Source organism: Catharus ustulatus, chromosome 4 (assembly GCF_009819885.2).
Source record: "Catharus ustulatus isolate bCatUst1 chromosome 4, bCatUst1.pri.v2, whole genome shotgun sequence".
Taxonomy (NCBI): domain Eukaryota; kingdom Metazoa; phylum Chordata; class Aves; order Passeriformes; family Turdidae; genus Catharus; species Catharus ustulatus.
This window is the reverse complement of record NC_046224.1, coordinates 41,000,272-41,015,844: the sequence shown is the minus strand read 5'-3', so window position 1 is coordinate 41,015,844 and position 15,573 is coordinate 41,000,272. Positions and strand designations below refer to the sequence as shown.

The following is a 15,573-nucleotide window of genomic DNA, read 5'->3' as shown; positions in this document are numbered from 1 at the left end:
TCTGAAGTAAACACAAGTTTGAGACTAATTGTCATGAGCAGCAACCTTTTAAAAGAGATGAAGAGAAACTACTATCCAATCCTTACACCAAAAATGTAAGCATGGCAAAATAACTACATCACAAGTCCCCTTTTGCAAACAGTTGGGCACAGACACTTCACCATCTATTCTGCCACTCCAAAAGAGAAAGTTCAAGAAAAATGCTGACCCCCTCTCTCCAGCTGAGGTTTCCCTTGGCATGTGTGTAAGGATCTCTCCCACAGAGACTGGATATTCTGTGCTCACGAGCTACTTACTCTGCACTCTCCAGGAGGAGGGAGGCTACAAGGCTTGGCTATGATGTGTTCCAGCTCTTTGCTGCTTTTGGCCAGTTCCTGGGAAACCATTTCCAGCTCCTGAAAGTTAAAAATCCCTAAATCAAAAATAGCCTTCACATCACTTTAGAAACAAAACAATTTTTCTTAGCTTGGGGGCCCTTTTACAGGACACCTCACCCTTCATTGCAAAGTGAATTTCTGAAAGAACACTGCAGCTGCCTTAATTGAATAACACTCACAGTCACATCACATGCCCTAAAGCAGCTGCTGAGTTCCATTTATTTCCCTTTCTGTAATTCCCTTGCCTTAATACTGAATCTCTCCCTTCTTAGCCAAAACAGGAAAATGGGAAATGTCTTCAAAGTAGAGACAATTAGTCAGAAATCAAACACACGCAAGGCACTGCTGCTCAGTCACAGACCTCACACCTGGTGAGCTGCTGAATGACCAAGCAGTAGATTTGGAAAATATTTTTAGCTGATAGGTTTCACTTTTGGCCTATTGTGGACTAGGACTGTACATACTACTAGAGTTCATCAGATGTGTGGTTATTGATTCCCTTGTTCAAAGAAGGGAGTGGGATCACTCAGCGTGTTTCACTTAGTTTCGAGCTTGGTCATGTCTTGAGAAAATTATCTTTAAAAAATGTCTTGCTTTACTTTCTAATTTTGTTGTCCTTATTGATGAGGATAATAAACGATTATCTGTTATGCATACTTTAAATATTGATTAAATGTAGGAGAAGCTGCTCTCAATGTCTTTGGTGCCTTTTTTCATACATTTTACAGTATGCATATCTTCTTGACAGCAGGCTGAATCTGTGAAAAAATGCGTGCTGTAAAATTGTAAAGGTTAAAAATAAAGAATGAGCATTATCCTGTAATCATCCTTACGCCCATAAATACACCAAACAAAGCAGTCTGCAGCTACTACAGTCTGTAGCAGTATCGCAGTGGATTTATGTGCCCTTCTGGCCTAACATTTGGCCAATAACTTAGCCCTGCCATGGATTTGTGTGAAAATGGTGTGTTCAGGATGAAAGTGTGGGCTTAGGAGCAAGTTTGCAGCCCCATCTGACTGATGAGGTTAGCACTTTTGAATCCAATATAAACATGCAAAGTTAACTCATGGGGAATATGTGAGTTTTTGTAGTATTTTATAGATAACTCCTTCACCTTCAATTTACAAAACAAACTCAAGCCATGGAAGATATCGTCTTCCTCAAATGACCACGAAGACTTCCTGTCACAGCTCTGTCATACACAATCATTGTTTTCCAGCAGATACCATTCACCCATTGTCATTTGTAATGTCAATCCATGTTCAATACAGCTGCTACCCCAAGACAAGTTTAATGTTCTAACTAATCTTGTTTCAAAGCTTTTGTCATCAGGCATTATCACAATGTAAGTGGGTATTTGTATAGATTTGTCTTAGCTTCTGACTAATGAAACCATTCTGGGCATAATTCTGAAGACAATTCTGGCGATGTTAGAGGTAAGTATAGACACCCATTACACTTGGAGCCTGTAGAGAGGCCAGGGATGGGAAATAAAGTTGTTTTAATCTTAATTTTGGATCACTGATGCTAATTTATCCTTTTTTTCCCCTTACTTAGATAAGTCTCAGTTTTCTGAAAGCATTTTTTGAAAGTGTGAAGAAGCATATCAGCAAGTCAGCCTCTCCTATGGATTTCAGCTCTGTACTCAGAACGGTACCATTATTACAAGTATTCTTGCTTTTAATACAACCAGCAGACCATTTAGCATGACATACAGGTGCTCCAGAGCAATCAGCTCAGTCAAGTCCATGCCATCTGCCATGGGCAGTTTGGTCTCAGTCTCAGGTTGCTCCTATCAGAAGGATTTTATTCATTGGCATGTTTGAAGCAGTCATAGAAAGGCGCTCTGTGTGTGGAATGAAACGTAGAAAGATTTTCCCTTCCTGAGGAACAGCAGCCCAGACTCTGAGGAGACTTGTCCACTGGCAGAGGCAAGTTTCCCACTCTGTGGAAGGTGTTTCCCTGAGACCAGACCCCAGCCCCATCACTGCCTCCTTCCACTCCTTCACACCAATCCTCCTTTACTCCATGGACCAGAGCCATAAGTGTTTATAATTGCTTAATTAAGCAATTGGGACTGAAATTACACTTTGGCAAGAGAGAGATAGCCACAGCTGTCCTGCCACTGCCATGCCCTGCCTGCTCTACAACCTTCTTGGTCAGCCTGGGTGGTAAACAAGGCAGTTATCTGAACAGCAGTCTACAGGAGCTCTAATTTCTGCTCAGCTTCCCACAGTTTGTGAAGGTGGAAATATTAATGAAGACAGAAAATTAGTAGATTGACCAGAACCTTCCCTTCCAGTAGAGGCCATTGGAAAACTTCTGGGAAATACTAAAAGATCCTACCTCAGCATTAATACTTTTAACAGAGAAATTATGGCTAGAGCTTGGTTTCTTGCGCCTGTGACCTCTGACTTCAGGTGTTCTCATTGGTAATGTTTGTGTGGACAGACAAAATCCCAGACAAAGCAGCATTTTATCATGCCAGACATTCTACATCTCCAACATAAATGAGGCTATTCTGTTTTCCTGTTATTTCTAAGAGCATACTCAGATATAAAACACCATGCTACATGAAGTCTTCAAAGCTGTTTCACAAATAGTGGGCTTCATCTTCAACTTCCATACAAATTTCACATCATTTATTTCTAATGAGAACAAAGTCTAAGAATGTGTTACACCTCTGCAAAGCTGTTAAAACTGTACTCTCATGCATTACTGGAGCATTGTTGTGGTGTTTTTACTACTTTAGTTTTATTGCTGTTTAAACTGCCCTTTACTTTTTTAATTACCTCTTTCCCTATTTCCCATTTTCCTAGGTACAAGGAAATCTCAGATAAAATGCGCATTACAAACCCAAAACTCCTGTCTCTCCCTTTGTCATTATTTTTTCCTTTCTTGATAAATTTCCAAACCTTTTCTGCAGTTTTTCCAGGGTGACCTCTGCCAGACACACCAGATTTATTGCCTTAATTATACCTCTGCCATCTTCTACTTGGAGAATCTGAGACAGAGAGAAGATTTTGGCATCTACCTGAAGGTAAAGTGATGGTTTTGTTGTTGTTATTGCTATTGTTGTTGTTGTCTTCAGCCTTGCTACCTTTTTACAGGATTTCAACAGCAAACTAGGAATCGTCATTAGAAGCAAAACTGTGTAGATGGTGTTTCACAGGGATTTTTTGAACTGCAAAGCCTATCAGCAATTGGAAGTCACCCTTCTGAGTGTACAATTCACCTGCATGTGCGAAAGTCTCCCTACTTGTAATTTAGAATAGATAAGAGGGGGAAGAGCTGGGCTGCATTTTTGCAGGCAGAAAATACAAGCCACTAGCCTCTTTCCTATGTTTTGCATATAATTCCGTGACTCGGTGACCTCCACCTTGACAAAGTGAAATGGTTACAGGAGAAAAAAGATACAAAAATCAATTTCAAATGTTTTACTTTGGCATCAAAACAATACCAGTAAGGGAGAACTCCCTCTAAGGCTGGAAAGAGGTATCAGTGGACTCTATCAAGTTGCATCAGTACAGCAGGTTCTGTCCTTGCTGACACTGCATCTACCTGAAGCAACTCCAGCCAGTGCACTGGTGGGGATCTCAGTCTCTGCTCTTTCTGACATCATTATCAGACCTGTGTGTCCTGTAAATACTTCAGATTAATCTTCAACATTACAGGCTTAGAAAGAGAAACCTGAAGTAGTGGGCTTTTCTCACAGGTAGCCCAAAACTGGAAGAACACCTTTTTGTGACAGGCAAGTTCTGCCGCTTGGAGTTTCACATTGCTTGCTCCTTGATGAGGATCTCATACATTCCCATCTAGGAAAAATGTTCCCCAGTGGCAAGTAGCAGTGACCCTAAAATATAGGGTGGCTTTCAAACCTAACAGGCTAATTTTCTCAGGTCTTCCTGAGAAAATTAAACCAGCAGATAAATAAGAGCCCTACTTGATGTGATAGCATGGTCACAGCATCTGGTAAGCAGCAATGCAGAAAGTGAATCTGGACGGGCAATGCAATTCCCCCTGTAGAGAGCTGTCCTTGGCTTGGCTGGCATAGTGTTAATTTTGTTCCTAGTAGCTGGTATCATGTTGTGGTTTGAATTTAAGATGAGAGTAACCTTGATAACACACTGATGTTTACTTGTTGCTAAGCAGTTTGCTTTAAGTTGAGGACTTTTCTGTCTCTCACCACCACCAGTGAGGAGTCTGGTGGGCACAAGAAGTTGGGAGGGGACACAGCCAAAAGAGGTGACACCAAATGACCCAAGGGGTATTTCACAGCATATGGTGTCATGCTCTGTAGATAAACTAGAGGGAAAGTTGGAGAGGCCTCTGCTCTGGGACTGTCTGGGTATTGACCAGTGGGTGGGGCGCATTGTGCACCACTTGTTTTCTACATTCTGGGTTTTTTCGCCTTCTGTTTCCATTCCATTTAAACTGCCTTTATCTCAAACTACAAAGTTTATTTTTTATTTCCCATTTCTCTTCACCATCCCACAGGAAGGAGTGAGTGAAGAGTGAATGAGTGGCTGAGTGGTTTAGATCCTTGCTGGGTTAAACTATGACAAGACCCTTTGTACTGCCCTTGCTCTCACTGAGTGAGAAACTCATCATTCATTAGTCCCTGTCTTGTAATAGTCAGCTAATGATGCAGAAAACTGTTTGCTACCTCCTAGCCAGAAGGAAGCTGATTTTCTTTGTCTTCAGCAGTGGTGTGAACAAAATGAACAGTGCAAGAGGTTGCATCTACCAGAGCTGCTGGTTGCTCCTCTGCATCGACTGACGCGGTATCCCCTCCTCCTCAACAATATCTGGAAGAGGAGCACTGATGAAACAGAGAAGAATTTTATCCAGTCACTCAAAGAGAAGGTGGAAAAGTCTATAAGTAAGTAACAAAGGTTAAAAGTCAGCATGCAACTACAAATTGGAAGGTTACATGGTTTTTTTGTGCATGTCCTTTGAAGTGTGACTTGGTCAAGTGTCTTCACAGAAAAGCAACAAGGATGTGTGTGCCTTTCTACAGTCCTGACCCTCATTCTGTAGGGAATGATTTGAGCCACCTTGTGTTGCCAAAGCCTCTCTGAGCAATGTCACAGGACTCCCAAATCAGTGAGTCACTTGTATTTTCTCAGAATCATCTGCAGTGACAGGCAAACAATTAAAAGCAGATCTCAAATTGGAACATACAAGAAAAATCTCAAACAAGGAAGTCTTTCAGTTGGATTTATATCTAAGGAGGATTTTTTAGGGCTGATCCTTAATAGGATAAATTTGCACTCACAAGGGGAATATTATGTCCATGACCTTTCACTAATGACAGGGTCCTACAATGTAAAGTTGTCTCAGCTACAGATTTTCTCTGGCTATTGTGGAAAACAAGTGGCTGGTCCAGACATTATTTTTTTTCCCTGCAATTTGTTTTAAATATATAATATTTATATATTTAACATATAAAAGGACAGCAGTTTTACGTGTGGCCCCAAAAGACCATGGGATGTCTGGAGAGTATTACTGGCATAATAAATAAGTCCTTCCAGAAATCAGACACCTCTGGATCAAGGAATGCAAAGATAGAAGGGTGACCCCCTCCTTACTCACAGACTCCTGACAAAGATCTGCCTTCATTTTTTGATCAGTGAACCAGTAACATAAAGAACAGTTGCAGCCCAAGCATTTCCCTTCTGGTGGGGAGGTATGGGTCTGAAACCATTATCTGCACCATCACTCCACCCAAAGTCTTGAAATTTAGTTTGCAGGTCCATTAAAGCTTTTCCCATAATGGTGTTGAATCAGAAAGACACAGTCCCGATTTTTCACATTTTGAGGGACTCTCATCTCAGTCATTTCTGGCAACACTTTCTCAGAAATTAATTCTCATTAATTTCAACAGTCTTTTCATCAGGCTATATGTAATAAAAATTATTTTTCTCTCACTGTACCAAACAGTTTAGAATGACAGAACTTTTTTGGAAGTAATTTTTACAATTATATGATTTCCTGTTCCCCAGACAGATTAGTAAACACAACCTTTTCATTTAGCAGTGAATTTAAGCATCTTTGAATGCATGAATTGAAATTCCATCCCTGCTGATGTAAGTAGAGTTTAGGCATTTTTTCAATGAGATCAAGATTTCATCTGGGGCTTCACATGTGAGGTACTTCAGCTTTCACTGGAGAAAATCAGCATTCAGCATCTTCTAGAAACAAGACTGCTTTTGCCAGCCCTGGTAGTAACTGGTGTTTCACACATTTCAGGGGATCTGGAAGGTAAAGTCAAATGGTTGGACAACTTTCAGAAGTTCAGGCAGTTGCAAGAGGTTATAATTTGGCCTCAGGTCTGGGATCGTGACAAAAGGTTCTTTGTCCCAGAGGTAAGCAGATTTCAAAGAGTTTTTTTTTTGTTGGGTTTTTTTTTTTTTTTTTCCTAGAGGAGAGTTTAGTTTCCTGTCTTCATGGTGTGGTCCAAAGTTGGCTGGTTGTCTGTATTCTAGTTAGTGGGGATAACTCTGCTCTAACAGAAGCAGCTGCAGCTTGTGCACTGAACGCACACAGTGCCTTGGATGGCAGCATGGGTTGCTCTCAGCAACCAAGAGAGGGCAATGATACAGTCCAGGAGGACTCTATCACATTTGCTTTTAGGGGACAGCATGAAAAAGGATAGACGTAAGTATTACCAGCATTCAATAAAGTAGAAATTATTTGCCTCTTTCACTTCTCAAGCTGAGCCAAATAACTTTCCATTCAAACTTAAACTGCATTACAAAAAGTTACACAGCAGACCTGGGTGTGCACATTTCTGCTGTAGTTACCCCATTACCCAGACAGACTTTAACCAGTCCTATGGTAAGTAACATCATCAAGTGGGTCTCATCTCAAGGATTATGTCTGTTCACACACAGGGCTGCAAACCCTATTAAACTCAACTTGGAAAAATAAAACACAGCTTAACATTTCAAAAGCATAAACACATTTAAGCAATAGCACTGCTGAAGAAACACAGGCATGCTCAGTTATCAGCTGTGTGATGTACTTAGCCTGAGGTAAGAACACACATAAGCTCATCTTGTTTAGCTGCTGGTAGCCTCCCAGTTCATCATCCATTATGCATGATTCCCCATATTCTCTCTCTCTCTCTCTCTCTCTCTTTTGGGTCAAGTGTTTGAAGCAAAACTTAAGAGAAAACAGCAATGAAAACATTTTGTCTTCAGTGAACAGACTTCTCCTTCATGAAGGGAGGCTGATGCTAGCAGGTAACTTCCCTGAATCTCCTGGTGTCCAGAGATAGCTTAACAGAATTACACATTGTTATGGCAGGTCCAGAATGAACCTCTGCGGCAGCATTTGGGGAGGTGCAGGAAAGAAAAAGCAACTGTATAGTTTAACAGAGAGACTGAGATACAGCCAAGTTGCCAATAGGATGAGTAGTCTGTATGATCGTTTACTGTCCTTTTTCCTGGCAAGCAAGCAGTTGTTTAATCAGAATGAGGTAGCTGCTACAAGGTACAAATTTAGTAGCCAAAATGACTGAGACATATGGTTTTGTGCATTTGAGAATGCAGACTGGAGGATGAAGAGTTGTGAACTACACTGGAAACAAGGCTTCTTTGTTAAAAGCATTCTGTAAGGTGCAGTGATTCATAGATGTGCCTCATCTTAGAAGTAGCAATACCTTAAAACAATCACACCATAAAACTGATTTTTTTGTTTTCCTTCTCAGAAAGCACAAGACTCCTTGATGTCTACCTCTTTCTATTTGATGATTTCCTACTAATTACCAAAATTAAACGTAATAAAAAGGTAATAATGTCTAGAGATAGACATGGTTGCAGTTGTCATATTTTTTAGCTTTTGGATGGATTTTGAATGTACTTTGGGAGATCAATCTAATGATAAACTACAAGATGACTAATCAGCGTGAAGAACAGCTGATACTTCCTTATGTGACTAGCAATAACACTGATTCAAAAGCCTGCTTCTAGGCTGAGTATGGTACAGGAACACTGTTACATGCAGAATTTACATTACAAGACCTTAATATCTCACTAATGTCATTCTGATGTGCTGGTTCCTAAAGCTCAGAAAAGTTTCAGGAATGTAAGACTTTTTCTAATGGTGCCTGCCACCTGAGAATTTTCTTATCACAGAGATATCAGAACTGTGGGAAAGAAGAAAAAAAATAAAAGGAAAATAATCAGGGAAAAGCTGAAATGATAGAAGATTGGTTAAACTGCTTGTTGTGCTCTCTTTGCCTTGATTTCCCCCAAGTAGAAAATTGAGCTATAAGGACTCCTTTAAAGAAAATGTTTCTTCATGAGTGATTCTATAGAGTTCTCTAGATGATAAATATCTGTATTTAGACACCAACAGAAGAACTGGATGACCTGAAATTCCTAAAGCTTCAGTGTAGGAGTGCATTTAGCTAAATAAGTTTATGAAGCTGATGTAAAGGGAGTCTAAATGAACCTGTGATAAATCTCCTAGGTTTGTTTTTTAAGAAGTGAGTGCTGTGCTTTAGAGAGAAAGGAGATGGAGAAAGCATGCAGAGAGAGGTTTTAGACTAGCAGCACCATCTCTTAGCAACGGGGTTGGTGAAGGAAGCAGAAATTCAAGGGACGTGGTACCTAAGGCAGATCTCTTTGAGGGCTTTCCCATGTACATGTGTTGGTGAGCCTTCTGTGAAGGGCTGCTAGTCATCTGGAGCTCCAGGAATTCTGTCTTGGGCACATACATAAGGGGAGATGAGGAAACTTACCCCCAAGGAATGGAGAAAAAAACCTGCTATTAAAATAAGGAGGGAAAGGGGGAAAATACTTTTGGAATGCCTGTGACTGTCTTCTGGTTGGGGACTTGTGTTTATTTTGTAGCTTTGTAATGCAAAGTGTGACCTTGCAGGAGAGCTCCAGGTGCAAGTCAGTTTTTTGAAGATTCCTCAGCAAATAAGCTGTCTGTGTATCTTTGATAAGAGAAAGCACATAATTTAGAGTTGTTTAGTGCCTATACTTCTTAAGCAGATGACAGACAACCTGCTAACCAGCTCCATTTTCTCTTCCCAGAAACATGGAGGCTCAGACACCAGCTTAATCCCTGTCTGTCCTTCCCTCACTCCTGAGCTTCAGTCCTTCATAAGAGAGGGGGGATTTTGCACAGTCCTAGACCAGCCCATTCCACTAGACAGGCTCATACTGAAAAATGTTGAACCCATCCAAGTTACAGGTATGTGCCTACATGCACTTGAATGCCTTCATATACACCACGTCAATGCAGTGTGTGTGTGGTAGCATAAGGACAAGCTGCTGTTTGCCCACAAACCACCCCCAGATGCCTGGGGTGCAAACACTGGTGCCTCAGCACTGCCTGGCTTCACAGCTCTGCTCCTGCTGTGAGGCATGAGCTTCTCACAGCCTCAGACTTCACAGCCTGCAGCCCTGGCTGCCAGCAGTGACTCACACACGCACCAGTGACTGTCACATATCCACTCACCCCAAAGGAGGTATCAAGCTTCCAACGACTTCTTTCTCATAAGCCAAGTATTCTATTGTCTTATCTCATAAGCCAAGTATTCTATTGTCTTAACTGTCCTAATACACTGCATCAAACATCTTTCCCAAGAACATTTTCAGTTTCATACTAGTTATGCAGCATTTTTTCAGCTGTACCATACATTGTTCCCCTAGGTGTCCTCCCACATACACAGCAGCCATTCTCAAGGAGACTGGAGAGGAGATTTACCTCCTGCTGCTGCTCCTACTCACATCTCCACCAGCACTTGAGAGGATGGAAATCACCCAGCATACATCAATGCTTCCTTGCTCTCAGACATCCAAAATGCATCACTGGGGAATACACCTCCTATCCCTGCTGCTGTGCAGTTGGGTGTGGAGTGAAGGAGGGCTGACTGCCACAGAGAGCCTTACCCTGCCAAAAGAAGATTCCTGAAGTCACCAAATCAGATTTTGGGTTGGGCATCAGGCATGAAACATCAGGCCTCCCCTTGGTCTGAGGCAGTGACATAGCAGGCTCTCACACACCTCACCTTGGTGGTGAATGGTGCCACATCCAGTTGGTGGCCAGTCACTAGTGATGTTCCCTAAGGGTCAGTATTGGTGCTGGTCCTGTTTAACACTTTACAGAAGACCTGGATGAGATGATTGAGGTATATCCCGTAGTCAGTTCATAGCAGGCATTAATTTGGGTAGAGTGTTAATCCACTGGCAGGTAGGAAGGCTCTGCAGAAGGATCTAGACAGGCTGCATCAATGGGCTGAGGCCACCTGCATGAGATACAGTAAGGGAAAGTGCTGTGTGCTGCACTTCAGTCACAACACCACCATGCAGCATTATGAGCTTGGGGAAGAGTGGCTGGAAAGCAGCTCAGAGGAAAAGGAGTTGGGGGTGCTGGTTGACAGCCAGCTGAACATAAACCAGCATGTGCCCCGGTGGCCAAGCAGCCCAATGGCATCCTGGCCTGTATGAGCAATAATGTGGCCAGCAGGACTAGGGAAGAGATCTGTACTCGGCACTAGTGAGGCCACACCTGTGTCCAGTTCTGGGCCACTCACTACAAAAAGGACATTGGGAATCCAGAGTGTGTGCAGAGAAGAGCAGTGAAGCTAGGAAAGGGTCTCAAGACTAAGTTCTAAAAGGCGTGGCTGAGGAATCTGGGAGTGTTTTACCCTGAAGAAAAGTGATGACATCATCACTCCCTACAACCACCTGAAAAGAGGCTGTAGCCAGGTGGGGGATGGTCTCTACTGCCAGGCAACCAGCGATGGGACAAAAGGAAATGGCCTTAAGCTGCACCAGAAGAGGTTCGGGTTGGACACCAGAATTTTTTCACAGAAAGGGTGGTTAAGGATTGGAACAGGCTACCAGGGAAGTGGTGGAGTCAGCACTCCCTGGAATTCTTCAATGAACAACTGGAGGTGGCACTTAGTGCTGTGGTCTAGCTGATATGGTGCAATTCAGTCAAAGGTTGGATTTTGGAAGTCTTTTCCATCCTTAGTGATTCATTGATTTAGTCTAACACTGCCAAGATCAAAGGAACCTCCTACATCAAAGAGAATGAAAAGAAATACAAATCTCTGGGCTCCAGGGTCATCCTAATCCTAAAGACTGAGAAGAAAAGCTTAGGGAGCTACAGTGAGAAAGCAAAACATAAGGAAAATAAACCTAGAGTCTGTAAAATTTACAATAGCTTTGAAATACATTCACCCACTCAGCATCAATGCTGAGAGGATATAAATGTAGGCAATAAAAGGCAAATTACTGAAGACAAGGGGATGAACACAAGGAATAGTTACCTTTTTTAAATACATGTTCCAGGCACTGTCTACCTGCCTAATAAATTCCCCCTACCAAACCCACAGAAATGGAGCAAATGTATCTCTTGCCTACAGGGTGGAGGGGAGGGCAGCCCCACATCCTACATTAAGCCCAGGCAGAATGCAAGAACAACAGCTCCTGGGTGCTGGAGAAGGTAGTGCAGCCACCCTTCAGTTTGCACCTAATCTATTTACCATACAAACCCTAATGGGGATGGAAATCATATTTTTGGATTTTTTTTTCCAAGGCAGCATTTTCCATAGTGATTCCTAACCAGGGTCTTTCCATCTCTGTGATCTAGCTGCAATCATGAGAACAGAAAAAGCTGCCTTCTGCATTCCTAGGCTGCCAAGGCTCTGTCCACTGATTATAACCCTTCCCTGCACCCTTGGCCTCACTGCTTGACTTCTCTCCCATATATTCTTACCAGCTTTATTACAGCTGTAGCCATGGCAGTCTCTGTTACTCACTTGTAGTCTTATAGCACCTTGGAAGCCCTATCCTAATGCAGGACCCCTTGGGGTGAGGTACAATAAAAACAGTGATTAAAATTGCTATAGGGAGATTGCAGTTCAGATTCCCACCATTCCCACCATTCCACAACAAGCAGTCATTCCAATGTCAACAGAAAATGTCCCTTTGCAGGAGAAAAAAAATATTTAATATTGTCTGGAATGTGTGACCTTGGGGAATGTTGCCAATATCTCTCCAGTCTCAAAGAGACTTTTATTACTGGCAGCACTAAAAGATTAGTTAGCATGTTCTCAGAAAGTTCATGTGATCCATCACATTAATCAAAAATGAAATTATGGTTTTTGATCTAGCAAGTACTTTTGCATCCATTAGTTTGCTGAGGGTTGACATCAATTTGAAAATAAACAAAGCACAATGCAAGTACTAGAAAAAAATATATGTTGCAATATCCTAGAAATACCCTTTTGGTAGCAGGAGGTTGATAATTATGCAGGATAATTCTTGTCCAAAGTCTTCTATGCATTAGTGAAGGAACAGAAGATAAAATGGTGTGCTCCTAACAGCAGGAATGTACCCTAAAAGCAGAACTATCTACAAACACCACGTACAAGATACGTAACTTTACATGTAAATATAATAGTAGGAACCCAGCTCTGAAGGTTGTAAGTAGCAACATACCTTCTGGTTAGGAAATCACTAGCTGACTTAATCCCCCCTTTATTCCAGATGTGTGACACAGGTGTCACTTTTCCCCTTGCAGAAAAACACACTACATGATGCTCACAGTCATCTCTAGGAATCCACATGCCAGCCATCATATGGACTTAAATAAAATTAAAATGGGACCTCTCTTTAATTTTTGGTATTTGTTTTTCTCTAACTTCAGTTATGATTCAGGCCATTTTGAAGAGAAATATTTCTTAATGATCCTCAGATAGACTCAAAAGCACCTTAGTTGAACCATGATGAAGCAATTAAAAATAAAACAAATGCAAATACAAATGTTTTGAAGTAAGAAAACTTCCTACATAACAAAATTAACTCACCCTATGAGGGTGCAATTGCCCTTTTAGAGATCAGAAAATATGCTTACACACATCATTTCTTCAATCATGATCAATGTGATATAAAATTAGACTGACAGTTGTATGGTGCATTTATATCACTTCTTACATTTTTCCAGTCTTCAGCCTGCGAAACGCTTTTCTAGTTCAGCATGAGAACAGGTATCGGCAGTGCATAGCAGTCTTCTTGCTACAAGCTCAGACAGAGACTGCCAAGGTAGGTAACATTTTTCTGGTTTTCTCCAATTACACAACTATGCTTTCCCTAAAGGAGGGTGGCAGCCTAAAAGTGGTCATGCTGTGATAAGAATTTCTTACAGTTGTGACACTTGACCAAAACTAAAAGAAAACAAAATAACACCCCAGTGCTCTGGTTTACATATTTGTTACACAATTTTTGCTGCTGAACATGATCCAGTTTTCTATCAGGAGTTGATAGCAGGTCATAGTCTTGTTGAAAAACATTATCAATTCTGATTGTTAAAAAAAAAAAAAAAAAAATCCATTTCTTGTGTTACAGAAGATGGTCAGCCCCTCCACAGAAGTCAACACCAAAACAACACCCCCTATCATGCAGTAGTACTTGGATCAGAAAGCTGTTTCATGCTCATCTATTCACATGCATTTTGCAATTTCAGACTGAACAGATGGGATGATTAATTCCACTGTTATAAAAAATTTACCCCTCATTTTCACACCACGTCACATTTCTAGTAACCGCACTGTATATAACATCTGAAAGTGTGTCAGGCACTTTGGAGTATTTTGCTTTCTCATGTAAGTCGAACTTCCCTCTCTAATACCTAATAACAGAAACTTGACCCTTGCTAATACTAATTCTTACAAGTAAATGGTGGTAGAATTTTTCTAAGAGAAGCACTGAGTGAATTCGTACCATTTTCAAGTTACTGGCTGGTACTAGGAATAGCTATTCACTCAAGAAGTCATTACTTTCTCCTATTACTGAAATATGACCTTCCCTTTCCAAAACTGCCTTCATAACAGGGCTACCATCTTCTCAATGTCACAGAAACATAGAATAGTTTGGGTTGAAAGGGCCCTTTAAAGGTTTTAGGCCAAAAGATAAATCCTTTTAGGGTTAGTCCAATGCCTAATCATAGAAATTCAGAGACAACTCAAGTTCTGTGACCAGACTATCTGGACTAGCAGAGAGAAGGAAGTTACATATTTGAAATTACCTCTCCATCACCCCATCCTCATACCTGGATGACAGCAAACATAGACCTGAATGCTGTCAGCATGATAACAGAAACTGAAATTCAGTTAGCAGAACATGGCAAATCTTGGAGGGGGACAGAACTTGCGATGCTGATAGGACTGGAGCTGTCTTAATCAGAAAAATTAGAAACCCAAACTGCAAGGACAGCATTAAGCTAATGAATAAACATTACACAGAAAGGGGTAAAATAGCCTGCAACAAACTTCACTATTACAAGCAGAGCATTAAAATCCTACCTGCCAACCAAAAATGGAAATATACACTGGAAATCCCTGGCCCCAGATACAGATTCCAGCAGCCTGAACAACTGGGAGGGTCTCAGCTGTGGGATAATTCATGCTTCCTAAGCAATTATGAGCACAAGCTTGAAGAGACACTAAAGAAAACTAAAGGCTTTGGATGTTTATGCATCTAACTTACTGGAATTTTTTTAAGTTGTCTTGATTTACAAATATTTTTTATTGTTACAGAAAGCATGGATGTCGCAGATAGAAACAGCAATCTCCAATTACACCACACAACATGAAACCAAGAAAAGCACTGCTTTCTGCTTCCCTGTTGAATCCTCTGAAATTTGATAATGTCAGCACTGCCCTGACAGAGCCAGACTATTGTGGTGACAATACAGTTATTTCTTTCAGAATGCCTTAGGTATCTGAATTTCTGACTTGACAAAAGTATGGTGCATAGACCACACCATGAAGGAATAAACTGGAGGAGGGGAATGAGCCATGCCACAAATATATTGCTCTTAGATGCTCCTTTGCTTCACCTAGGGAAGGTTCTTGTCACCCAGGGAAGTTTTAATAGAGCTTGTCTTTTCCTAGAAAGCATGACAGGGGAAAAAACCCTGTGTTGGTAAGGACAGCTCATCCACTAGAGAAGTTAGAAGGGTTATTGCATCCTTCAAACTGTATTAATAAATTTCATTAAATTAGAATTGTGCAGCCATAGCTTCTGATATTTGTGTGTCTCTACCCACTAACCTGTAATATCAAAAGATGTTTTTTGCATTAATACTGTGTGTTTATATATGTATACTTATGTATGCACTTACCTGGTCCAGTGCTCTCCAGATACAGCCTGGCCACTGTGATAC

At 41.2% G+C, this 15,573-nt stretch overlaps 1 protein-coding gene across 1 annotated transcript in view; it reads left to right on the top strand.

Annotated features, from left to right (window-relative positions):
• The window catches only part of PLEKHG7 (pleckstrin homology and RhoGEF domain containing G7), a 29,233-nt gene extending 13,902 nt beyond the window's left edge, over positions 1 to 15,331 (top strand). Inside the window, exons 9-17 of the mRNA XM_042779155.1 lie at positions 1,936 to 2,031; positions 3,305 to 3,418; positions 5,086 to 5,260; positions 6,631 to 6,746; positions 7,532 to 7,625; positions 8,093 to 8,172; positions 9,429 to 9,588; positions 13,354 to 13,451; positions 14,945 to 15,331. Coding sequence (XP_042635089.1) covers positions 1,936 to 2,031; positions 3,305 to 3,418; positions 5,086 to 5,260; positions 6,631 to 6,746; positions 7,532 to 7,625; positions 8,093 to 8,172; positions 9,429 to 9,588; positions 13,354 to 13,451; positions 14,945 to 15,052 — 1,041 coding nt within the window. The 3' untranslated portion in view covers positions 15,053 to 15,331. The remainder of the gene's footprint in view (positions 1 to 1,935; positions 2,032 to 3,304; positions 3,419 to 5,085; positions 5,261 to 6,630; positions 6,747 to 7,531; positions 7,626 to 8,092; positions 8,173 to 9,428; positions 9,589 to 13,353; positions 13,452 to 14,944) is intronic.
• The last annotated feature ends 242 nt before the right edge of the window (positions 15,332 to 15,573 follow it).